Source organism: Neovison vison, chromosome 3 (genome assembly GCF_020171115.1).
Source record: "Neovison vison isolate M4711 chromosome 3, ASM_NN_V1, whole genome shotgun sequence".
In the NCBI taxonomy this organism is placed as follows: domain Eukaryota; kingdom Metazoa; phylum Chordata; class Mammalia; order Carnivora; family Mustelidae; genus Neogale; species Neogale vison.
The window spans coordinates 123974344-123999250 of record NC_058093.1 but is presented as its reverse complement, the minus strand read 5'-3'; the positions used below and the strand labels follow the sequence as shown (position 1 = coordinate 123999250).

The window sequence follows — 24907 nt, the reverse complement described above, 5'->3', positions numbered from 1 at the left end:
GAACCAGAGATCTACGATCACCACACGAGTCTCACAGGCAGGTAACAGGCGTGGACACCGCGGCTAGGCCCGGGGAGAGCCCGCAGCCCCTCCCGGCGCCCGCGCGCTGTTCTCCAGGGGTCGGGGTCCAAGTCGTGTTCGCCTAAACTCGCTCCCAGCGCGAGGCCCTGCTGTCCGCGCCGCAGGACGGTCACCGTCGTCCCGGGCAGAGGCCGCTGCTCCTCGGACGACCGGGGCCGGCAGGACGCTCTCCCTAAGGGGCTGCAGAGGGGCTTCCGGGCCGCCGGGCCGCGCTCAGGACTCGGGGCTGGAGCGCAGCTGCGGAGACGACGCGGAGCACCCGCGGCGGGCCGAGCTCCGGGGCGCCCGGACGGCGAGGGCGGTCGCGTCTGTCTCCGCGTCTCCGGGGCTTCTCCTCGCCGCGGCCGCGGGCCCGTTGCCCGACTCCCCCTCGTCCGGCTGCGGGCGCCGCGGGTCGGAACTCCGCGGGCGGCGGGGCCCGGGGCGGCGGGGAGGGGACCCGCCCGCGGTGGGAGGCCGCCGCCCCGCACACCGCGGAGCCCCGCGCCGGACGCCCGCAGCAGCGGACGAGGAGGGCCGCCCCGGCCGGGCTCCCGGCCGGACTCGCCGCTCCTGCCCCCGGGCGTCCCCGCGCCGCCTTCCGGGACTGCGGGCGGCCGCACGCCCCGCTCCGGGACTCAGGAGCCCGGCGGCCGGTCCCCCCTCGCCGGCACCCCCCGCCCCGGGCTCCGGGGGCCAGAGGTCATCACCGACCCGCCGCTCCTCTCCGCACGCGCGGGCACCGGCGCGCGGAAACCCACGATCTGACAGGCGAGCGGGGCGGGGCGCCGCCGCCCTCTGACCCGGGACGGCGCGCGGCATGCCGGGACCGCCCCTCCCCGATGGGCGCGCGGCATGCCGGGACTCGCAGTCTTTCCACAACGGGCCCTAGCACGTGACGGGGACGCTGCCGGCCGGCCGCGTTGCATGCCGGGACCCATGGTTTAACGACCCTGGGCCCTGGCGCACCCTGGGAGCTGTGGGACAGGAGGACGCGCGGCATGCCGGGACGTCGCAGTGCATGCCGGGGTTTCTGGGCCGCGGCGCGCGCTGCACGCCGGGACCCGCAGCCCCACGCCGCCGGCGCTCCCGGGGCACATGGGGCGCGGCCACGCCGCTCCCGCCGGGCCGGCCCCATACGCTCGCTTCCGCGACGCCCCGGGCACCCGCGGCCGACTCCGCGCCGGCGCGGCCCCGCGTGGGCGTGTGTGGACGCGCGGGCCCCGCGGCGGACGCACGCGGCGTCACGCGACGTCAGACGCCGTCCCGGAAGTTGGCGCGGGCCGGGCGGCGGGTGGAAGCCGGTGCTGGAGCGCGAAGTGCCGCGCCGTCGCCTTCGCCGCCTGGGCCGGGGTCGCGGTCCCGCCCCCCCACCCGCGATGGGCGCCGGGCCCTGAGCCACCCGCCCGCCCGCCTTCCCCCAGCGACCCGGGCCGGCCGCCATGGAGGCGCCGCCCGCGGGCCGCGTTCCCGCCGAGGGCGCCCCGCCGCCGGCCGTGGCCGAGGTGCGCTGCCCGGGCCCCGGGCCGCTGCGGCTGCTCGAGTGGAGGGTGGCGGCGGGCGCGGCCGTGCGCATCGGCTCCGTGCTGGCAGTGTGTGAGGCCGCCGCCTCCGCGCAGCCCTCCGGTCCCGCCCCCGCCCGCGCCGGGTCCGGGGGCTGCGTGCGCGCCGAGCGCAGGCTGAGGTCGGAGCGCGCCGGCGTGGTGCGGGAGCTGTGCGCGCAGCCGGGCCAGGTGGTGGCCCCCGGGTGAGTGGGGCCCGGGGTTGGGGTCTGGGGGGGCCCTGGGCCGGGCACGGGGCAGGCAGGGTCCTCGGGGCTGCAGCCAAAGGGCCGGCCCTCGGCCGCCGCTGGGGACGGAACCGCACCGCGGCGTTGACTTCGGCAGCTGTCGGGCACCCGGGGGGCGGCCCTCGGAGAGGGGCTGGGCCTCCTTCGCCGGTGCCTCCTCCCCCAGGCTGCCGGCGGGGCGCCCCCCCCCCACACCCGGTTGTGGCGGCGTGAGCGGCTGGGGCGGGGCGCACCGCTCCGGCTGCTCGTAAAGCTCGGGAAACGCGCCGTGAAGGCGGGCGCCTTGTGGCTCCGTGCGCTGGTCTTGGGCCGGGACATCGCGCTGAGGTGTGGGCGCCGGGTGTATCGTGGGCGTGACTCATGTGGTTGTTTACGCTGTCCGGAGAAGCAGCCCGGGCGGGCGCCCGGCTTCCTGCTGGGGTGACCGGTGCCGGCTTCCCTCTGCGGGGCCACTGCTCACCCCGACCGGCTGCTTGTGCCCTTTTCTCTGGTCTCTGGCGGCAACTGTTGGGCATCTGCTCCCGCCACTCCCCACCAAACACCCCTTCCCCAGCGGGTCGGAGAGGGCTGGCCTCCCTCCGAACCCCACGAGCCTTTTCCTGTGTCCAGTTCCTCCAGCTCACTGTGTGGACCCCGCGCCCTGGTCCTTGGCTTTGGGGTAAGGGCCCACGCCTGGCCAGTGAATGCAGGCAGGGTGGGATGGGGCTGCACCCTCCATGGGACGGTCTGGCTGGCCTCCTTTGGACGGGAGAGGCTCGCTGGGCTGTGCAGCCGCACGCTGTGGCACGCTGCCATCATTACTTCGAGGTCGGAGCCGACCTGACCATACTGGGCCTGTAAACCCATGAGCACGTAGTTGTGGAGATGAAACCCAGTGCTGGTGTGTCCCGGTGTAGAAGATTCCTAAGGGGAAGGCTGCTTCTGGGTGTCCTTTTTTTCTTCCAGTTATCCAGAAAAGGCCAGGACAGATCAGGGCCCGGTTGCAGCCAGCTGGTGAGGAACTCCACGTGCGACGCTCGGATCGCATCAGCCAGACCAGCGAAGCAGAGTGACCCCATCCAGCAGTCTCCCGGTCACGCAGGCAGCTGACCGGATGAGCTCTCAGTGCTGACGAGTTCTTTCCTTTGGAGTTTTTGGTGTTGGCGATTCAGGGTCACTCGCTGCTGTGGTTCATGGCGAGGCTCTCCAGAGTCTGATGCTGGCAGTCCCGGGTGCACGGCTACATGTGTGCGGCGGAAGCCCGGCACAGCCAGGCCCAGCCGGCCCAGGTCCCGGAGCTGCCCTTGCCGTCTTCGTCTCCGCTGGCCTCCGCGGACTTTCTCCCCCGCGTCAGCCGTTGTTCTCAGACAGTGAACAGGTAGTTGTAGGAACTGCTTCTGGGTGTAGTTAAACTGATCGCCGGACGGCCGTTCTGAGCTGTACTAGGCCTGCGTGTTTTGTACCTGCTCTCAGGTAGCGGTAGGAACTGTGTCCCCCCTGCTGCTCTGATAGGAAGGGAAGGAAGGAGGGAGGGCCCTGGGATCCCAGGGGCTTTGACGTGCCCGCACCTCACCTTGCTGAGGCTTCTGGTCGGCGTCCAGGGAGTCCCAGTGTGGGGAGATGGGTGGAATGAGAGTACTTATGTCTCTTCATAATTTCTACATGCCTAAAAGTATTTTGACTTGAAAATAACCTGACACGGCACGTGTGTCAGAGACTTTATGATGTCTTCTTTCCCACCTGTCTGCCTTTACGTCCGCTGTCCTGCACTGGGAGGCAGCAGAGTTCTTCTTTTGGACGTCATCGCCTCCCAGTGCAGGACGACAGACGTAAAAGCATTATATGAAATAATCTGGGGACCCGTCTGGTGGTGGGTAAGGACCCGAGTGGTGGGCGGTCGTTGTCTCTAGTTGATGTCCGCCCGTTCCTTCCTTCGAGCAGCCGAGTGACCTCTGCAGAGGTCTTGCCGTGGAAGGGAGGAAACTACTTTTCCGTTCTGATACCGGACCATCTTGATGAATCAGAACATTCTCTTACTCAGACGGTCTCCTTCTCTGTTGACGTCTGCACTATTTAAAAGACGACCCCACGGACCCCTGGGTGCCTCAGTCTGTGAAGCATCGGTCTTGGGCTCAGGTCACGATCCCAGGATTGTGGGACCGAGTCCCGCATCAGGCTCCCTGCTCAGTGAGGAGCCTGCTTCCCCCCATCTGCTGCTCCCCTGCATGCGCTTTCTTTTTCTTTCTGACAAATAAGTAAATAAAATCTTTTAAAAAAATATTAAATAAAAGATTACTCCGTTAAAAAGATAATGTCTAAAATTGGGGAAAATGTCAGTTCATTTAATTGAACCCACTTCAGATGAGTTTTTGGTTTTTTTTTCCTAGTTTTCACTTAGCCAGAAAAGCATTGACCTTTTCATCTACTTAATTTTACATGCATGCATGATTTATTTTTATTGTTTTTTTTTATTTTTAAGCATCTTGTCTAATCCTTTAAATAAAGACCTTTGGACCAAATGGGTTTTGAAGCTTGGTGTGCCTAGAAACTGATGGGTAGTTTTGAATAGATTGGAACATGCATTACCATATTTATTTCCATTTTCATATTAATTTCAGAGTATATTATATGAAATTAAAAAGTTACAGAGGAATAGGCAAGTCTTTAATTTCATCTATTTTTTTGAATGACATAAATACTGATGGTAAACCCAAAAGTCATTACAAAGGAAGTAATTTATCTGTTATCTCAGAAAAAGTGTTTTTTTTAGGGGAGTGAGAACCTAAACAAGGTAGAACAAGTCCATTTCAAAGTATTTGTGTGATATCTTGAAAGATAAATATAATTTCTAAAGATTGTCGCTAGATCTTAAGTATTTCTTATTTAGCCCTTGATGTCGATGAAGTTCCTTAGAACTTCAGGCACTTGAGCTAAATGTCGACCTGTGTAGTCGTCGTATTTTGAGGCAACTTGAGACGACGTCCTGGCTTTACGGTCGTGCTCTGGGCTGTGGGTGGCGCTACTTCCTCCCGTCCAGCTGGCCTCGTGCCGCCTGCGAGTCGGGATGATGGAGGTCAGGAGCTCGGTCTGCCTTACCTGTTAGCTGATTCTCCACACGCCCTGTGGGGCTTTCTGTCTGGGGGATGGTGGCTATCGCGTGTTAAGGCTGGAAGCCGTTTTGTTTTTTGTTTTTAATTTGGCAGAGAGTATGAGAGGGAGAGCGCGCCGTTGGGGGGCAGCAGACTCCCCGCTGAGCAGGGGCCCGACACGCGGCTCCATCCCAGGACCCCGGGCTCGTGACCCAGGCTGAAGTCAGACGCTTAGCTGACGGAGCCACCCCGCGCCCCGAACTGGAAGCATTGGCTGTGGCTGCTTTGAACTTGGCAGCGCTGCAGGCGCATCCTGGAGACGATGTTGAAATTCAGAGGCGAGGGAGGCCGTTGTCCTCCCCAGGGCTGGGAGTCCTCCCCTGCCCGTGTAACCCAGCCGTGCCCGGGGATCTGCGGGCGGTGGCGCCACTTGCTTTGGAAACCTGTTAGGGAAATGGAGTTTTGTCCGGTAAGTCCTAGGAGGCCACGCTGGCAGTGCACACAGATTGGAGAGAATTCTGTCAAGACTGGCTTTGTGGAGTCTCAGTAGCTAGTTGTGGGCTTTATGTGGCCCTGGGACTGGGTCGTCTTTTTATTTTGGTGTCTTCAAATGCTTTGGGTGCTGTCCCTTACAAGCACACCTGCCGTCAGCAGGTGTTGTCCCTTAGAGCCCTGGAGGTGGCCGGGGCGCTCCGAAGTGGCCCTGTCCTGGCTCTCACGTCTGCGGGGGCCCAGCTTGAGTGACAGACCGTGGGGGGCTGCTTCAGCTCTGTGCCCTGCTGTGCTCTGCACCGTCGCTGGCCCCTCGCCCACCCCTGCCACATTCACAAAGCTCGTCTGCCTTTTTGCTTCTTTGCGGGCGTAATCCAGACCTAGGGAAGCGCTAGGAACCCCCAGGAACCCTCAGGACGCGTCACACGGCTTTTCCAGAGGTCAGCGAGCTGCTCTCTGTGCTTTACCCTTCTTCCCCCTCACGTGGGGTATTTTCTTTCCTGAGGGTTAGGAGTGAGTTGCAGATGTGACGCACTTTATCCCTAATGTTCAGTTTCCTAAAAAAAATTCTCTTCCCTACCCGTGGTACAACGATCAGAATCAGAAGTAACGTCCACGCGGGGCGGTTTTCTGCTCACTAGAGCGCCCCGAGGGGCCAGCATTGTCCTTGGAAGCAAAAGAAACCCCAGATCACGCGTTAGGCTGCGCTGTCAGAGCTCCTGGGTCTCTGACCTTGGTGGTTCCTCAGCCCAGTCCTTTTCATCTCCTGATCCGCTGGTGGTTTTGCAGACTGGCTGTCGGTTCCCACGTGTGCCTTTGGGCAGGACTTGCCGGAGCGCCTGTGTGTCCTGAGCGGGCCCATCAGGCAGCAGGTGGCCTCCGCGTGGCCCATTGTGGTTTGTTACGGAGGTGGCTCTGGTGAAAACGGACTAATTTTCCTGTTGTAGTTGCTCAGTGTCTTGTGAGGGATACTTTCTTCCTCAGGAAATATCTTAAAATTCTCTCATCTGATGGTCAGCCATTGGTTTTGGCATCTTGATGACTCTTGTCTGAATCTCCTGTTTTGGGGGAGTTTTATTTATTTATTAACTTATTCACTTTATTCAGGATTGTCCAGTCGTGACATTCGTAAGTCTGTTGTTTCGTCTCCGTTTCTGCATTGGCTGTCCGCTGTGGAACGGCTAGTTTACAGTGTGGACTCTTGGGTTCTTGCTGTCCACCACTGTTACTTGTCCTGACGCAGGTTGGGCAGCGGGAGCCCCTCAAGCTGACCGCTGTGGTGAGGCCCTGTCGGTCTGAGAGCACGGCCACGTTTTCCGACACAAGTGTTACTGAGGCCCCTGGTCCCCAACTCTGGAACCACCCCTTGCTCCGAGAAGCCCTGCTTCCTTGTAATGGAGAGTGACACTTAGGAAGCAGGATCTGGGCGCACAAAATGCGTTTTCCGCACGCACTCGTGCTAAGGTCTGCATGTAGTGCTTGGAGGAGGTCTTTGAGCTCTCCTAACCCGCAGGGAGAAGGGACGGGTCGGACCCAACTGTGACAGTGATGGCTTCTAGGAGCACGAGTTCAGGGTGTGTGTCCTCCCCTCTGCCCTCTGCACCAGTGCGTGCACCCTGGTGGCCCGTCAGAGCAGACAGGAAAGCCAGTGAGTACAAAAGATTCCGGGGAGTTTGGTGTTTGTATTTGGGGGAAAATAACTTCTTCAGAAATTGCATTTCATGATTTTCCTATAGATTTGTTTTCAAGGACAAACGAGGAAAGTTAACATTTTTTGCAGACCGACTTGACATTCTGGGGCTGGTCTCCTTGGCTGAACTGTTTTCTCAAGAGGTCACAGTGTGCCACTCCCCTTAGGGTATGGCACCGGGGGCTGCTCGTTGGTTCGAGGGCAGAAACACTAGGATCGCGCCCTGCCTCTCGTCCCGTCCTGCATCAGTATCTGCAAGGATGAAACCGTCTCACGCTGTAATAGGACGTTACTGTGACTTTTTACAAATACTCTTTTCCTCTGTCTCGATCATTCCTTCGGTTGATTTTGAGAATTCTTTTGGCCCATGCAGAGATGCAGAAGCAGTAGTCCACAGGCTAATGTCGGACGCTCTGAGCCTGCAGGACCCACCTGAATGATCTTTTAATTCAAAGAAGGAAGTCTCTTTACCCTCCTTTTCATGGGGACTGGAGGTTTTTGAGATGCTGTCCTTGGGTCTTGTGTGTGTCTCCGTGCGGCAGGGTGGGACAAACGGCTCCCTCGGAGTCCTTTGGGGTAGTCCCCAGCTGCCGTGCGCTGCCCGTCCTGACCCCCAGCCTTTCCTGCTCTCCTCGCGGGGCTGCAGAAGTTCCTGAAACCGCACAGGCTGGGGTGGTTCCGCAGCCGCTCACAGTATCTTCACTTTCTCTTTGGCCAGCCTTGGTCAGAAACATCTCTGCAGACCTAGGGCTCCTCTCCCGTGAGCGGAGACGGTGTTGTGTTTGCAGACACTTGCCCCCCAGCCTGGCCAGTCCTGCATGGTTAGGGGTAGGACGTGGGGGGGGTTTCTGGTGGGATGCCGCTTGCTGTGGGGCCCCCTGTGTTACATTGTAGCACGTGGTGTCTGCGGACCCGTGGGCTGAGGAAACCTCATGCCATTTTGTTCTGCATTTGGTGACCTGCGAACCACCAGCTCTCCCACGCCCTTCCTGCGTGGACTCCCTCCCCGGGGCTGAGCCCCCCGCCCCGTTAGCTGAAATGTGACACGCACTGCCAGGGTGAGTTCAGGTGGAGACCACGTGTTTACATTTAGCCGATCCTCTGTGGATACTCAGCAGTGTGGACTTCTGAACTCTTGATGCCCTTGGGTGGCTCCTGTGTCAGGGAGAGTAGACGTCACGATTTAAGCAAAGGCAGTGGAGGAGGGATTACGTTGATCTGCGAGTGATCCTTGTATCTTACACGTCTCGGTGACAGCGAGACCCGTGCCGTATCACCACAGAGGGGTCCTTGTAGAAGCTTTGTGTGGCGCTCGTCTCCTGCGGTCTCCCTGTCAACACTAAGTCCTCGCTTCAGGCCTTGGGGTGGTTGGGTTTGTCCCAGGTGCGTTTTGCAGCAGGGGCCTCCCCGTGCCTGCCACTGGCGGTCGCTGGTTGCGCTCCTCTCGGGGACGGAGGCCGCCGGCACACAGAGCTCTGGGTCGTCCACCAGGACAGCCGTAGAGGCTGACACCCGCCTGTCAGTGATGTGCACTGGGGCTTGCACGGGGCACAGCTTCAGGGCACCCCGGTCCCACCCTGGAGGTGCCAGGAGCTACCCCCGCATTGTGACAGCCAGAGATGCCTCCTGATCTGCTCTGGAATACGACGGACAAAACGCTTTGACCCCAGCACTGAAGGTTATGTGACCTTGAATGCGACCTGTAGGGGAACTACTTTCCAGAGAAAGGTGCACGTCCAGGCCACGTGGCCAAGGCCGGGTGGCACGGTTATCCTGCGTGCCCCACCTCGGTGCCCTTTCGTCCCCGCCGGCCGCCTCCTTGCCTGCTGGCGCCTCCCTGCTCCGGCGAGGATCCTGTGTCTGCTGGCCCTCGGCGTTGCAGCCTCTTGGGGGGGGCTGTGTGTCACCCAGAGCAGTGGGAGCTGAGAGGGCTTCTGGGAGGAAGTGCGGCTCCAAGCTTGGGTTCAGACAAAAGGATGAGGTCGAGGTGGATGGTGAGTAGCAGGCCGGTCTGAGCAGAGGGACCCTATTATGTTGGGGGGACCCCAGCAGCATTGGGAGCATGTCCCAGGCCAACCATGTGGGTCCCAGTGGCCATGGAGTGGCACAGTGAGGTCCCAGGGGCCTGCATGGGTGACCCCAGAAGCTCCCGGGGACTGGATGGCAGTGGGCCGGCAGGACTGAGCTGTGTCCCTGGGGTCCAGGGGTCATCCCCATCCCCGTGCTCCTCTGGGCCTCGCTATGGGGCTCCACCACATGGCCCTTCGGAAAGGTCACTGGCGCCCCTTCCTCACTGAGTCCGGTGCGTCGGGCCCTCAGTGGTTGGTTGACAGCGTAGGGTGTGCACTGTAATGGCAGAGTTCGGTGAGTTTAGACAGCGTGTGCCTTGGCAGCGCCCCCAGTCACAGTGCGGACATCTTGGTCTGGGTGGGATTTTCACCCTGTCTGGTCTGGCCCGGGGGTGCTTACCTCTGACACCCCTTTCTCAAGACGTTTGCTCCTTGGCATATGCTTCTCAGCCTTTGTGGGCAGTGCTCTGGTTTGGAGTTTTAAAATTGACATTCTTTTTTTCTGCCTGTGCCTTAATTGTTAGGGGTCCCCAAAGGCTGTGAGATGGTGACACCTTGGGCCGGGATACACAGCTCGTCAGACCCGTGTGCCAGCCGTGCTTTCCGCCGGCCGGCGGCTGGTGGGGCCTGCGCTCGCCTTGCTCTGTGCTCCATGCGGACTTAGCGGTCCCTTTTACCCTCGGTCCCTGGCAGGTGCATTCGGGGACGCCCGGGAGGGTCCACACACTCCTGTGTCTCGCGGTTCACGCTTCTGCTGGCATCTCTGTCCTGCGGGTACATTGCAAGCCCGTCTGCTCCTCCCACCCCGGGCTCCCTTCCCAGCACCACCTGTGGGCTCCAGAGCTGTTGGTCCCCAAGCTGCCGCTTTCAGCTCTTAGCTGGGGGATGTGAAGCCTGGTGCCCCTCACCGGTGTGGCTGGCCATGCCTCCCCCCACCCCACCTGCATCCTGTCATTTTGGGGGGGTGGTCATCCTAGAAGTGTCCTGCCAAAGGATTGTTAATGCTCTAGAATTAGTGGGGTCCCCCTTGAATCTTGGTGACCTGGGTAAGAAAGATTTCTGAAGGACACAGAACATCTGATAAGTTGAACTTGATCAAAATACAAAACCAAACCTTCAAGAAGCACCGTTAGGGAAAAGGAGAAAGCTGACTACAGGGCGGAAACGCACCGCACGGAGTGTGGCGACCTGTTTGTCGCTTGACCTCGAGGCACCAGGTGTGTCTTCAGGTTAACATTTTAGGAAAGATGGGCGAAATCCTTCTAGCCCAGTTTCTGATATTCCTGAAGAGAGTTCTCCGCAGGCCATGTTTTAGAGCAGAAATGAGTGAAGTGAGTAAACGCAGACCATCTTGTACATTTTGCATCCATGTGCTGCGGGCACAGAGGAGAGGCAGCGTCTGCGGGCCTGGCCGCTGGACCGTGAACCTTCCGTCTCCGTGGCCTGCGCAGCCTTACACGCTCTTACACAGTAGTGGGTCCACAGAGCCTGTCGTTGAAGTGCAGGTGACATCAGCATTGTAAACCCTAAAGAATGGTTAATGGCCCAGTTTACTCTCTTTCTTATAAAACCTACCCCCAGGGGCGCCTGGGTGGCTCAGTGGGTTAAGCCTCGGACTTTGACTCAGGTCATGATCTCAGGGTGCTGGGATCGAGCCCAGCATCAGGTTCTCTGCTCGGCGGGGAGTTTTCTTCCCCCCACCCCCCGCCTCTCTCTCTGCCTGCCTCTCTGCCTACTTGGGATCTCTGTCAAATAAACAATAAAATCTTTAAAACAAACAAACAAACAAACCTACCCCCAGCATTCCAGGGGGCAAACAGCAGATTTTTGCCAGGTTCCAGAAGCCCTGACAAACCTTCAGAAACCCACTAGCCAACAGACAGATGGTAGACACCTTTGACTTTTGGGCAAGTGCAGTCAGTCCCCTTGCCGGCTCTGCTGTCTTCCCAGACGGTCTCCTTCCTGGGCCTGCTGCGTGCAGGCGACCAGGACAGGCTGGGGCGCCGGCAGGACAGAGTCTCAGTTGCAGGCTGTTTGCAAAGTGGGCTGCTCTCTGGGAGGGCGTGTCCGTGTCCGAGGGAGGGCTGATTTGGCAGTGCCCGCCACAAGGGCCGTGATACTAGAGGCCTGGACCCCGGCAGCCGCTCGGACGGGGTCGTGTGGGGTCAGAAAGGAGCGAAGAGGCTGTCATGAGGGCTTCTGAGCGGCGGCTGGGCTTGGTGGGGCAAAGTGCTGCAGAGCCAGCCCGGCGGAGAAAGTCAGTTGGACCGTGGTCCCAAGCCAGGCTCGACGGCCAGCTCTGACGCCAGCGGCCCAGACGCTGCTGTCACAAGGCGGGAGAAGTGCCGGCTGCCCAGTGGAGGTGGACGGCACTCGGCGGGCACGGGGGCCACATCGGGGTTTCTCCTGGAACGTAGATCCCCAGCGTCAGGCCGGCAGGAGCCTGGAGCAAGAAGACATCTTTGAGCGGCGCCATGCAGATGGGAAGGTTTCTGGGGATGGGTGTCGTCTGCTGCAGGGGCGGCTTCCTTCAACACCGGGGAGACAGGCAGAGTCTGGGCGGTGGCGTGTGTGTTGGGTGAGCACCTCCCTGAAGGACGCCAGCACCTGCCACCTGAGTGGGGCCCTGGTTTGGGGGCAAGCATGCTGCTGGGCTGCGGACACACAGGGTGGCAAGCCCTGGGCCCAGTCATCGGGCACTTAGTGTGCGGTTATAGAAGACGGTGCTGCCGGCTCTGGCCCCTCTGTGAGCCCATGGAAGGCCTTTGTGGTCCAGAAGCTCTGGGGCAGTGTGGGGGAGACAGGAGAAGTGCATGGCACTTGCTGGTGGGCTCAGAGCTCACAGTGTCTGGTTTGTGGCCTTGGCGGGGAAGCACCCAGAAAGGCCCCCCTTCGTAGACGCTGGCCTGCCAGGTGCCTGGGTGCCCCAGGTCTGGCGAAGAGGCTCTGCGGGATCAGCAGGCTCCCGTGGCGCTGTTACCAGCCCCCGGAGCTCCGGCTTGGCGCCGGTGCTCTGACCACACGGCCTGGCGGTCTGTGCCGCTCGTGCAGGAAGGAAATGGGCATTTTTGTATTGGTAAAAGCCAGCAGTGCGGTAGTCGCTCCAGAAAAGTCCTGGGGACTCGTAGCTTCTCTGTAGGCCGGGCATGATACACGGGAGACGACGTCCGTTCTTGTCGGTCGCGCGGGGCGTGCTGCTTCCTACGCGCCGTGAGCAGAAGCGCGAGAGGCCGCCCCGCAGGGTCCGAAGTCGGGGTTCTCCTGAGTCCCGTCTCCTGACCGCGCCCCCGGTTCTTCCAGCTTGGCCTCCGCGGCTGTGTTGTTGGCGTGCGGAGCCCCCTCCGCGTCACAGCCGGGGAGGCGGAGCCCCAGCGTGGGGGGCGCGACCTGCCAGGAGCTAGGTGGGGGTCCCTGGGAGAGCTGGTCCCAGACCCCGGGCTCTGCGGGCGCGCGGGCTCCCTTCCTCACCGGGGACCGTTCTCTCTGTCTCCAGGTCGGTTCTGGTGCGGCTGGAAGGATGTAGCCACCCGGTTGTCATGAAAGGCTTGTGTGCCGAGTGTGGCCAAGACCTGACCCAGTAAGTACGGGCCGCTCGGTGGGGGCGGGGCCTCTGGGCCTGAGACACGGTGACCCGCAGCTTCAAAGGGGCGGCCCCCTCTGGCGGCAAATGACAGGCACCTCCTTACCGGCGAGTCAGGTCCGACTCCGCGGGAGGCGTCCTTTCTGGGTTTAGTTCTGGAAGTTCCGGAAGCCCGGGCGTGGCGGGTGTGCTTGCCCCGTGCAGCCAGGCCCCGTGCAGCCAGGCCCGCTGCACGTCCGCGGTCGGCCTGCACCTCACAGCCCCCCGGGCGCCCCTGCCCCGCTGCCGGGCTCCCTCACCCACGTTCGCTATGCAGAGCGGCACGGCCCGTCCCGTGTTGTCACGTTTCCGTGCGGCCGTCCCTGCTCATTTCCGGTGACGTTGGGGAGCGCTCGGGGAGAACTGTCCTGCCTGCTGTCGGCCCACAGGCTGCACTTGGGCAGCTGGCAGCGGGAGGAGACCCTGCCCCGGCCAGCCCTGGCTCCGGAGTGGGGGTGGGCCTCTTCGGCCCGGCGCCCCGCGTGCGTTCTGTGGCAAGTGGGTGGGTTCCGGGGGTCCGACTCGGTGTGCCTTCTCGTGTCTGCAGGCTGCGGAGCAAGAACGGGGGGCAGCAGGGGCCTCTGTCCACGGCCACGGTGTCGATGGTGCACAGCGTCCCCGAGCTCATGGTGAGCTCCGAGGTAAGGCCTGCCTCTGGCGGAGGCAAAGCCCGAGAACATTTCCTGAGCACAGCGGGGCGTCTCGGGGGGGGCTCTCACGCCGTGCAGAGAGCGGCGCGGGGAGGCACCAGGCCTGTCGGGATGGTTTCCGGGACAGCCGCTGGGGAGACGGGCAGCTGGGGGGCGCCTGCCGTCTACCTGCTGTACGGAATGCCGCACGCGTTTCTTTCCCAAAGGGATGTGCCTCCTGGGGAGGGGCCAGCCCCGTCGCCCCGAGTCCGAGCCCCCTGGGGTGCTGTGGCTCCCGCGGTCCCATTTCCAGAGCCTGAGGCTGAGAGGGGCTGAGGGGAAGGTGTGCGCCCCGCCGTGGGCAGAGCAGCCGGGCCGGGCACAGGCAGGAGCAGACAGCCGCCTGAGACGGGAGAAGTGTCAGGTCCCCACCGGCAGGGCTGGGGGAGTGGACGGCGTGGGGACACACACACACACACGCCGCGCGGTGCTCGGGCAAGCGTACGGGGCAGCGTCCGGGAGCCCGCAGGTGGGTGTGCTTGTGAGCATCGTTGCTTCGCACGGGTTTCGAGGGCCTCACAGGCAGTGCGGGTTGAGGCGTCCTGACCGTACTGTCACGGGCCAGGGCTGCGGTGCGGGGGTGGGGGCCGGCAGGACGACCCTCCCACAAGTGCTGGGGACTCCGGGCCCTTCCTGTGAGACCGTTTCAGAGCCGGTGACACGTTTCTCAGTGTTGCAGTTGTCGGGTCTGGGCTCTGGAATGGTACGTACCAGCTTTATTTTTTTGTGGGCAAGACAGGATTTTGACCTCCGTGAATTACTGAGCTTTAAACAAATGTACATACGGAAAAGCATGTGAGTGAGTGCGAGAGCCGGACACAGACCTGAGAAGCTGGGCATGAGACGAGAAAGGGTCCCCGCTGCTGCCGCCGGGGCGGAACTCTGGCTGGCCGTGTCCGCGGCCCCTCTCGGCGGCAGACGCGGCCTTGCCCTGGCTGACGGGAGCGGGACCGGAGCTCATCTGTGGCAACGGAGACCCAACTGAGGAGGCAGAAGCGATGTGCACCTTGCAACATGGCTTGCCGGCCGGGGCCCCTCCCCGGCCGAGAGTCCCACGCTGCCCCAGAGGCCACGGTGGGCCGCCCCATCTGCAGGTCTCTCCCGAGGCGCCGCCGCAGCCCCCCGCCCGGTGCCCCACAGTTGGCCGCTCTCCCGCCGCGTCGCCGGCCTTGTCCCGCAGGGCCTCGCACTCAGCCCGTCCTCACTGACCAGCTGCTGCGTCCGCCGCTTTCTCGTTGGTTAACTCTGAGTTACGGGATGATGGGCGGAAATTCTCGTGTCGCAGAGGTGGCTCGGGGCGGGGGGCAGGCCGTGTGGCCCCGGGGGCTGTGTTAGCGGGCCGTGGGGCTGCCTGCGCTTTGGGGCGGGGAGTGGCGAAGCCACTGCCCTGCTTCCTTCTGTTTTTCCTGACAGAATCGGATTTGGTTCTGGACCCAGACGTACACACTTTATGATGTTTCTTTTCGTTCCGCCTTCAGCAAGCTGCAAAGCTGGCAAAGGAGGACCAGGAGCGGCTGCACCGGAACAGGAAGCTGGTGCTCATGGTGGACCTGGACCAGACGCTGATCCACACGACAGAACAGCACTGCCAGCAGATGTCCAACAAAGTGAGTGCCTCCTGGGGCTGGAGCCAAGGCCTGTGCTGCCGGGCTCGCGTCCCCGAGCTGGTCCCCACCGGGGACCACTCCCGTCTCCCAGGTCACTCGGCCCGGCCATCGCCAGAGCCACGCGTGGCGGGGTCGTTGGGAGTGTCGATGGTTTGGAACCTGGAAGACCCGAGGCCCCGGGGTAGGTGGACAGCAAAGGAGGGACAGTCTTGGTGCGGGCAAAGGTGGTGTTGGGCCTCCAAGGACAGCTGAGATACTGGGAATAGGGGCCCAGGTGGGCGCTGGGTCTGTACTCGAGACTGAAGGTAAAGCCTGCAGCGCCCCACGGAAGCGGATTTCTCAGAGAAGTAAAGGGTCAGGGAACGTCCTCGTTAAAACTTCCCACGTTCCACCTCTTCTCCTTGGTCCAGACGCGAAGAAGTTGACGTTCTTCTGGCCCTTTGGAAGGCGCTTAATAGCGTCTGTTCAGATGGCTCACCGAGGCCTGCGACCAGCTTATGCCCCCCTTAACAAAGGAGGCCTGACCCACACGGAAACCGTCATTTTCAGAATCCTTTGCCGTCGGGCAGTCGATACACAGACTTGGAGTCAGACATTGGGCCGTCAGCAGGTCGGCACCTGTGGCCGAGCCCCGTGGGAAGGCCTCTGACAGGAGTGGCGAGGCCAGGCCAGCAGCAGGGGTGGGGGAGGTTGGGTCACAGCACTCGGTGACAGCTGCATGTCACCTGGGAGTCGTTGCGAACGTGGCCGGAAAGCAGTTTGGCTTCGTGAGCACGCGCGGTGACGCTGGCGTCCCTGGGCCATCCTCACGGTCCCGCATGCGGCGGGGTCCTTCTGCCGCCACGCTGCTGCCCGTGGCAGTGAGCAGGGACGCTCTCCGCTCAGGCCCGGTGCCCTCTCCCGAGGCAGCCTGTGCCGTCCGGCTGCCTTCAGCGAGTCTGTGTACGGTGCGGTCCGAGTCTGTGATACAAGCGTGGGACAGGAGGGGTTCGGAAGTCCTTTGGGGTTTGTCATTCCTGAGAACTCTGCTTCGCGAGTGTGGCAGCAAGCTGGAGGACCTCGTGCAAAGAGAGGATTGCTGCACGGACGTGCCAGTGTGTGCTGGCCCGCCAGCCGGGGGTTTCCTGCGCCTTTGAAGTTGGCGCTTCTCATTCACTCCGTAGAAGCTGGGACTCGCCGTGGCATGCCTTTTGCTCAGCTTGTGTGATCTACAGGCTGAAGGCGTCCTCCCGCCCGCGCAGACAGGCCGAGGCTGCAGCTGGCCCTGGGGGCTTCCGACCTCGCCTCTGCCCCTGCCCGGCCCTCCGGTGCCGCCCTGGCCCGCGGCAGCTAGAAAGGCGTGTTCAGTTCTGAGCTTTGGAGATCCCAGCTTGTGTTTCCGAGGACGTTTCTGCTGCACCTGTGCCGTAGGGGACCTAGGGGACCGTGGCTCTGATCCCACGCGTGCACGTTTTCAGAGAACAGCCGCATCCTGGGCGGGTTGACTAGTTCACAGCTAGTGGAAAGCCACTTAGCATCTGGGTCGCTTGCTTTTGTTTTCAGTTCAGCATATTTTTACTGAGAAAATTAATGATAAGCAGAATGAAAAGGATCAGCGTTAGCCTCCTTAGGAAAGTGAACTTAACTGGTGTATTCTTCACACGGAAGCAGGTTGGTGTCACTGATTCTCTGCGTCTGCTGAAGGGGGCTTAGGGTACCGTGTCAGCTTTTGTGCTGTTTGTGGGTTCATAAACTAGCACGTTACGACAGCCGAGGAGCGGGACTGAGTTTTGTGGTTTGCCCCCGTCACGGCCTCCGGAGGACGCTGCCGGCGGGTCCCTGGAGACGTGCCCCGGGTGACCTGCTGTGTCTCAGCCCTGCCGAGGCTCCTGATTGAGCAGGACGTGCACATCCTCACTCCGGACGCTAGTTTTATCCCTTGCCAGAAGATCATAGATGAAACAGCCGAAGGGTCTGGCGATGTCGCTGAGGCCGTGGCAACGGGGTGCTGTCCTCAGTGGTCCTTCAGCCACCAAGGCCACTTAGTCCCCTCCGTGGTGACCTTCAGTGTCGGTTGTGGGTGGGCGCCCTGCGGGGTGCGGCCTGGGGGTGTCGTCCGGCAGCTTCCGGCTTCTCACCAGCATGTGTGTTCCTCCAGGGCATCTTCCACTTCCAGCTGGGCCGGGGCGAGCCGATGCTGCACACGCGCGTGCGCCCGCACTGCAGGGAGTTCCTAGAGAAGATCGCCCGGCTGTACGAGCTGCACGTCTTCACGTTCGGGAGCCGGCTGTATGCCCACACCATCGCAGGTGCGCGGCTCCGCCCGCGGTCCCCTGTGCGGCCTCGAGCTTTGCGTGAACCTCGTCCCCGGTGGGTTTGGTGGGCTTCTTGCAGGGGGAGAGAAGAGACCAGCTCTCGCAAGCTCAGTTCGCTCTCGGCTGGCGGTTGCTTCCCCAGACGTGGGGTTGCTCGCACTCTGGCCGGACGCATGTTGCTCAGGACTGCGATAGTGGAAGAAACTTCCTACGTGAGCAGCGTCGGGTCGTTTCGCTCACTGGTTTGGAAATCCCCCCGGAATCAGGTTGCTTGTGTCTGTCCGTACCGGACAGTCGGAGCACAGGCGTCCTGGCTGTCTCTTGTGCGTGATGGACGGGCTGGTTGGGCGCTGGAGCTGTGCTGGGCAGTGTGTGCGGAGCCCTTCTTGGGCCGGGAGTGGTGCGAGCTGGTGGCAGTGCCGCCTGGGGACAGCAGGGCCCCAGCCCACTCGGCCTGTCCACGAATGTTGGCCACGGCACCTCCGTAGTCATTCCACAGTGGCCACATGAAGTCCTTCACCGTGGAGGTGATTTTACTGGTTGGTCTTGGTCTTTTTTGATGGAGAAGTGACTTTTGAATCCTCCTTGAACACATAGCACCTTTGACCTCTTCTCCGTGAGCACAGCGGCCGTGTGTTGGGATCCCGTCATCTTGCGTTTGCCTTTGTGGAGTGGCGGCCTCGTGTCCCCACTCCATGCAGTGACCAGTAGCACCCCAAGCCAAAGGGTGGTTGGGTCCTCGGGTGCCTCCTTTGGGCTTCGCCTCCTGGCCGCAGGATGATCTGGAGCCGTGGTGTCTCTCCAGCTCTCCGGCAGTGGGGCCCACGGAGAGGTAGTGAAGATAATACTGATTTAGGGAGAAGGGCCTGGGGTGCCGGGGACCTGGAGGCCGAGAGGACGTTCCCAGCGGCCCTGGGACCGTCTGCCTCTTCCTTGTGTCTGGCTTAGAACTCCCGCGTCCCAACACCTGTGGACACGTCACAAGAAGTACCCTTGCCACAGGCCAGGGGCCCATCACTGCCAGGTGGCTGCCTTTTAGCATTGGCGAGCGCGTTGCGCCCACCCGAAGGCTTGGGAGGAAGCTGGGGTCCATGGGATGTGTGCCCGGCGTGGCTCTGAGGGGGGTCGGCCCTCAGAGAGCAGGTCGCTGGCGTGGAAAGGCCTCGGAGCTGGGGGAGTTGAGTTTGGAATCGAGGGTGGGTTTGTCTGCGGACAGAGGAGGCTGGAGGTCCTGCCCTGGTGTGTAACCCCCACGGCTTCTGTAGCTTCCTCCTCTTGTCAGGTTTCAGTGGTGAAAGTTACCATTTTCGCAGGGTGTGTGTTTTCAGTATGATTAGGATAGCTCCATTTTTGTTACAGCGAGTGAGAGGTGGGGTGCTTTTCGTGGATTTGATCGTAGAGAGCAGCCACCGAGTGGCATCATTGTCCACGCAGAATGTGTGTGTTCTTTAATTAGTAAGAATGCGCGTTTGTAACGTTTCCTGTGGGCGCGGGCAGTCTCTGTGAGTAAGTGCTGCTGGCTTGGGGAGCCCACAGATGTTAGCAGCCGGAGGGGGCCGCCCTCCCCTGCTGTGTGGCCGGCCTCGCGTGTGCAGACACCAGAGCATGGGGCACCTTCTCTCCGACAAGGCGTGAGTCAGATGTGTGGTCTCGGGGTCCTGCTGGGAGGTGGACGGGAGGCCAGCCTGCTCAGCATGCTGGCCGTCAGCGGCGGGCTGCGTAGGTGGGCTGCCGCGTCTGCCGTCAGGGCGCTGACAGGGTCTCCCGATGTGCAGGGAATACGGTCGGCTTGTTGGGGTGAGCAGGACAGGCTGCCGGGCGCCTCGTTCCCTGCCTTGCTTTGCAAACAGCCCAAGGCACAGGGAAGCTGCCCACGGCGGCAGAACCAGAATTTTGGGGCCCAGCCCCTCGTATACGTGCAGCGTGGTGGGTAGAAATGATGTACTCACATGTTTATTGTCCCCACAGACACCACGCCCCGGGGGGTGATGTGAAGCTTTGTTTAGTCCTTAGGTCCTGAGCTCAGCCAAATTCCAGGTCATGTTAAATTCCGCAAATGGTTAGTGAACAGAAGCCCTTAAAGATGGTGAAAGTGAACCACGACCATAAGTGAACCATGGTCCTACCAAGAGAGACTAGAGCGTTTGGTGCCAGTATGGGACGCTTAGTGTCCAAGTGTCGTGACAGAAGGGGCTTCACCGCACACAGAGGGGGACATCAGCCTGTCACATGTCTGACCTTCACTTTGTCTTCTTTTCAAAGGCTTTTTAGACCCCGAGAAGAAGCTTTTTTCTCATCGAATATTATCGAGGGACGAATGTATTGACCCATTTTCTAAAACGGGGAACCTCAGGTATGTACCTCGTTGCGTTCGCGAGGCGGCTTCCTGCTCAGTGTCCAGCGGAAAGCACGTGCGGCCGGCAGTTCTGTGCTTCCCGTCCCCGTTCCCCGCTTCGCACGGCGCCCAGAACCCTGCTGTCTTCTAGCCGGGCTCCTTCCTCCCCCAGCTCCCCCAGTGTCCAGGCTGTGCTGGGCTCCCTGGCGGGCTCCCCGGGCATGTAGCCAGAGCCCCGCAGGTTGAGGGTCTGGGGAGGGGGAGTGAGAGCAGGGCTGGAGCAGCGGGGAATGGGAGGTGACAAGCAGAGGGGCCGAGAGCTCCCGCAGGTGCAGGACAGCGGGAAAGGAGGGGGTGTTGGTGTCGCACAGTTGTGTTTCCCGCGGAGCTGCTGCTGCTCCTCTTAGTGTGTTCCCAGATCCAAAGTCACAGCCCTATCGGCTCCTGGTTCCGTTCCCTTAGTCACCAAGTGCCCTGTGAGTCCTGGCCTCTGTGCTTTCACGGTGGGCACGCCTACCCCCGTCCAGAGGCTCTTGCACATGTTCACTCTGCCCAAGGAATTTCCCCATTTCTACCCAGAACGGTAGTAACCCCTCCCCCCCGAATGCTCACACACTGTCTCTCTCCCTCCCCCCCATACAGCACAGTATCCGCTGTAACGCGTTCCCGTGCGTGTGCATCCCGGGGGTGTTTGGGCACTGACACTGGCCTCTGGCCTTCCACTGGTGTGCACCATCCTCCTGCACATTGCGTGTTTCAGATTTAGGGTGTCCACACGCACAGGGACCTATTCAAAGCCGCAGGAACCAGGAGGAGAATCTGAAATTCTCTGCTTCAGAAACCGACCTAGTTAGCATCCGAGCACGTGGATGAAGACAAAGGAACGTGAGGGGTGTTGTCAGTCAAGGAGTCAGGGAAGCTCCCCATGGGGACAGCACCAGAGGGGAGCGGCGTGCTCCCCAGCGGGCGTGGGTGGCCAGCCTGTGGCGCGTGTAGGTACAGGCAAGGGCATGCTCTTTCCCCAGTTCTTCTCTCTCATCTGGAGTTAAATGTGCCCGAGAGCGTGGACTGTGTCAATTATTGTAGCTGCTTTCTGTTCTACTTGAGGGGAGCAGGCTCGGGAGATACTGTTACTCGTGGATACGTGAACGTGTTTTCTTGGGTAGTCGTCGGCCATTGGCAGCTACAGGACGGAGCAGTGGCAGGCGGGCCTTGGGGTTTGCTCCCAGCTCCGAGACGAAGTCCACGTTGAATTCTGAATGCTGCGAGCCTGTGTGAATCCTGGAATCATGGACAGAGAGTTTCATGAGACGATGTGAGGGTAGCAGTGTGTGTCTACATCTGTCAGACGGCTGAGCCTTGCTAGCATGCCTGCCGACCCCGTACGTTCTAGTAGTTTTTCTGGACTTGAGCAGAGACCGCGCGGGTCCTGTGCTGCAGGAACCTGCTGTTTCTTACTGAGGGCTGCCCTCCTGCCTTCACCAGGAAAGCCCCTCGCCGTAGAGCGGGCGCCTGCAGGCCGCCCACAGGCTCTTCTCCTGCGTCTGTAAACGTACTGGGATGCGGCCGTTTGTGTGTCAGCTTCCCAGGACGGGACATGGTCCCCAGACACTATGCTCTGGCTGCAGCCCCATGAGGGGCAGTGCCGTGGAGAAAGCACAATCGCGTTAATGCTCCTTTGTCTGGAAACTTGGAGAGTTTAAACACGAGCTGAGCAAAAGGCCTTCAGCGTAGTTTCCATCCGTTTCCGATAAATCTGCGATCTGCTCGCTGCCTGTCGAAGACCATCGTGACTTTTAATTGATTCGTCATTGTTGTTGTGAAGTGTGCTAGTTCTGGTTTTTACTTCTAGAAATCTCTTTCCCTGTGGAGACTCCATGGTTTGCATTATTGATGACCGAGAAGATGTCTGGAAGTTTGCCCCCAATCTGATCACCGTGAAGAAATACGTCTACTTCCAGGGCATAGGGGACATCAACGCCCCCTCTGGGTCTCGGGAGTCCCAGGCGAGAAGGAAAGGTGAGGACCTTCTGGGCGGCAGAGCAGCGGGTGGCACAGGCTTCCTGCCTCTGTTGCGGCTGCGTTGTTTCTGTTCCTTTGTATTTCCGTCCTTACAGGGTGGAGTTTAGTTATGAGAGTGAACACTGGCATGTTTGGTTTCCGCTTTGGTTTTTGGTTTTCTTTTTTTGTTTTGTTTTTGAATAGCATTAACCTAAACATTCTTCAGTTGGACGAAGACTAAAGAGTTAGCATAGCTCGTTGTGTCTGAATCCTGCCTGTCATCCTAGTTTCTCTTAAAAGTAAAAGGCAAGCAGGACGGCGGGAGTTGGGCCATTGCGATCCTTGGAAAGAGCGAGCTGTGGGGCGCAGCAGCTCCAGCTTGCCGGTGGTGGGCGCTGGGCCCGGAGCCTGCAGGGAGCCCCCTGGCTCAAGCTGTCTGGCAAGCGTGAAGCCAGAGGCTGTCTGAGGGGACTGGAAGCGGCGGTGTGAAGTGTGTCTGGTGGTCTTCAGGCTGTTGGAGGCTTGCGGGGACTGCGGCAATGACTTAAGAGCTGGAGGCCCAGGCCGGCTGCTGTAGGGCCTGAAGGAGATGCGCTGCGGCGTGCGGCCACAGCAGGGCTGGGAAGCTGCCCGCGGGCCGTCCATCCACAGCGGGGAAGCCTAGTGTGTCCTCTCCATTTCTGACCATTGTAAAACCAAGGCAGAGTGACCATCTGTGGCCAGAAACCTCACAGCCGGAGTTTGCTGAGCCCAGGTCTAGAGCATGGTCAGAGCCAACACGGGGACGGGGGCTGGGGGGTGCCTTTCCTTTAATGAGGGCTTTCACACTGGGTGCTGACTAACAGTCACCTTTTCTTTTGTGCACACCTGTAGTAAATCCATCTCCGAGAGGGGCCGATGTTCCAGAACAAGCTCTGTCTGTCAGGGAGACCGAGGAGGGCCGGCCAGGCTCTGGGGTCGAGCAGAGTAATAGTCTTGGGAAGCCCACGAGGGAGCTCAACGGGAGAGCTTCTGCCCGGGGGGACTGGCCCCTGCCTGGGCAGGAGGAGGAGAGAGGCAGCCGACCCACTGCCCGTGGCCCCTTGACTGATGGCAAGGGGCCCCCAGTGTGTGCTCAGCAACCTGATCGGACATTGCTGGAAAAGCGGGCCGCGCAGGGCACAGCAGGCGGTGACCTGGACTTTGACCTTTCCAGTGACAGCGAGTCAGACGCCCAGTCGTTGTCTGACGGTGAAAGTGGGGAGAAGAGGAGCCTGGAAAGGCCTCAGGGAGCGCAAGGTGCAGGGAAGGTGGTACAGCGGGGTGGCCCACCCGGCCCAGGAGGGGAGAGGCCATGCGGAGAGCCAGCCCCAGGCCTGCACCCCGACGTGCAGGAGGAGGGTGAGCGGGACGGCCTCTGTGGGCTGGGCGGCGGCTCTGCCGACCGGAAGGAGGCTGAGACGGAATCACAGAACAGCGAGCAGTCCGGGGTCACCGCGGGCGAGTCCCTGGACCAGAGCGTGGAGGAGGACGACGAGGACGAGGACGACGGGGACGGGGATGACCACCTGGTCCACCTGGAGGACATCCTCGCCCGGGTGCATTCCGACTACTACGCCAGGTACGACCGGCACCTCCTCGGGGACAGCCCGGAGGCCCCCGACATCCGGAAGATCGTGCCGGAGCTCAAGAGCCGGGTGCTGGCGGACGTCGTCATAATATTCAGCGGGCTGCACCCGACCAACTTCCCGGTGGAGAAGACGCGGGAGCACTACCACGCCACGGCCCTCGGAGCCAAGGTCCTCACGCAGCTGGCGCTGGACCCCGGCAGCCCCAACAGGGCCACCCACTTGATTGCGGCGAGGGCAGGTAGGTGCGCCAGGCCGGCCCCCTCCCGCCATCCTGCGGGGGCGGGGCGGACACGGAAGACCCCCGTGGTGCTCCTGGGCGGGGGTCTGTCCGCGCTGGCCACTCCAGAAGGGCACGGTTGTGTGTCTCTGCGGAGCTGTCAGAAGCCTCGTCCTGAATCCTTGCCTCTTACGTGGCTGCTGCTGGCTGCGTGTTGGTGGCATGGGCTGTTTGTGTCCCTGCCTGGGTGGGGGCGGGTGTGTGCACTCCAGGTACAGGCGCGGCCCTCCCTGTTTCCCAGCCCCCCCCCCCCCCGTCACTGCGTGCCGCTGTCGGGCTCCTCCGCCTGCAATGGGGGGGCACACGTGGGTCGGGCAGAGGAGAGGGGATGGGCAGTTCACGATGGAGCCCAAGTACGTTGGCGTCAGCACACACGGTTCGGTGGGGAGTGGGCAGCGAAGCTCTGAGAAGAGGCAGCACGGAGGTTCCGGCTGGAACCACTTCGTTCTAAGGGATGAGGTTGGGAAAGTCACTGTAGCAACGTCCCCCTTACACTCCCGGGATTTCAGTCCAGGAAACAGCCCTTCGGCGATGGGCAGATCAAGAAGAAACACACGGGGCTGCTAAAATAACCAATCCTCACCCGTGATGGTGCAGTGTTTTCTGAACCAAGACCGCCCCCGGCTGCTCGGGCACTGCTCCTCCCACACCTGCACCTGCCCAGCCGGGCCTCTGAGGTCACAGCCTCCTCGTGGGGCCCACTCGCCCGCCAGGACTGAGCTGCAGGCTCTTGGGTGGCCTGTCCTGGTGTGAGACGTGGGAAGATCTTAACCGGGAGGTAGGGGCAGGCTTGTTGCCTCCCTCAGGCATCGCACATGGGCAGTGAGCCCAGGGGTGCAGGGAAGGAGGCGTGGGGCTCATTCTCTGCCTGTGGCTCACCCTTGCCTGGGTGCCCAGCCCCTCATCCTCCCCGATCTCAGTGTCCCGGCTTGTTCGCTCGGGGACGCTTGATGGCTGACAGTGCTGGTAGCCGGCCTGGCCTCTGCGCCCTGGGCACAGCACTGTGCGGTCCGCCTGCGGCGGGTGGGACAGGTGTCCTCACCAACTGTTGAAGAGCCTTTCCAAGGACACAGACGCATGTGTGGCAGGGACGCACCCACACCGCATCGCCGTCCTCCTCTTGGCTTTCACCCTGGCCACTGGCCGCTGCCTTTCAGCGGGCGGCACTGGGCGCGGTAACAAGGTGACCTTGGCAGAGGGGCTGGGTGGGGCTTGGAGCCCACAGCAGGGAGGCCCAGCCTCTGCCGAGGCCCCGCCCGTGGTCTGGGGGAAGATCTCTGGCAGTCGGCGGCCGGCCTCGGACCAGT

The 24907-nt window shown here is 61.5% G+C and overlaps 1 protein-coding gene across 3 annotated transcripts in view; it reads left to right on the top strand.

Annotated features, from left to right (window-relative positions):
* Positions 1–1502: 1502 nt before the first annotated feature.
* Positions 1503–24907, top strand: part of CTDP1 (CTD phosphatase subunit 1) — a 51793-nt gene continuing 28388 nt past the window's right edge. For all 3 annotated transcript variants that reach the window (XM_044242774.1, XM_044242773.1, XM_044242775.1), the window contains exons 1-8: positions 1503–1807; positions 12662–12745; positions 13335–13428; positions 14955–15083; positions 17221–17371; positions 19640–19730; positions 21565–21731; positions 22587–23561. In XM_044242774.1, coding sequence (XP_044098709.1) covers positions 1503–1807; positions 12662–12745; positions 13335–13428; positions 14955–15083; positions 17221–17371; positions 19640–19730; positions 21565–21731; positions 22587–23561 — 1996 coding nt within the window. The remainder of the gene's footprint in view (positions 1808–12661; positions 12746–13334; positions 13429–14954; positions 15084–17220; positions 17372–19639; positions 19731–21564; positions 21732–22586; positions 23562–24907) is intronic.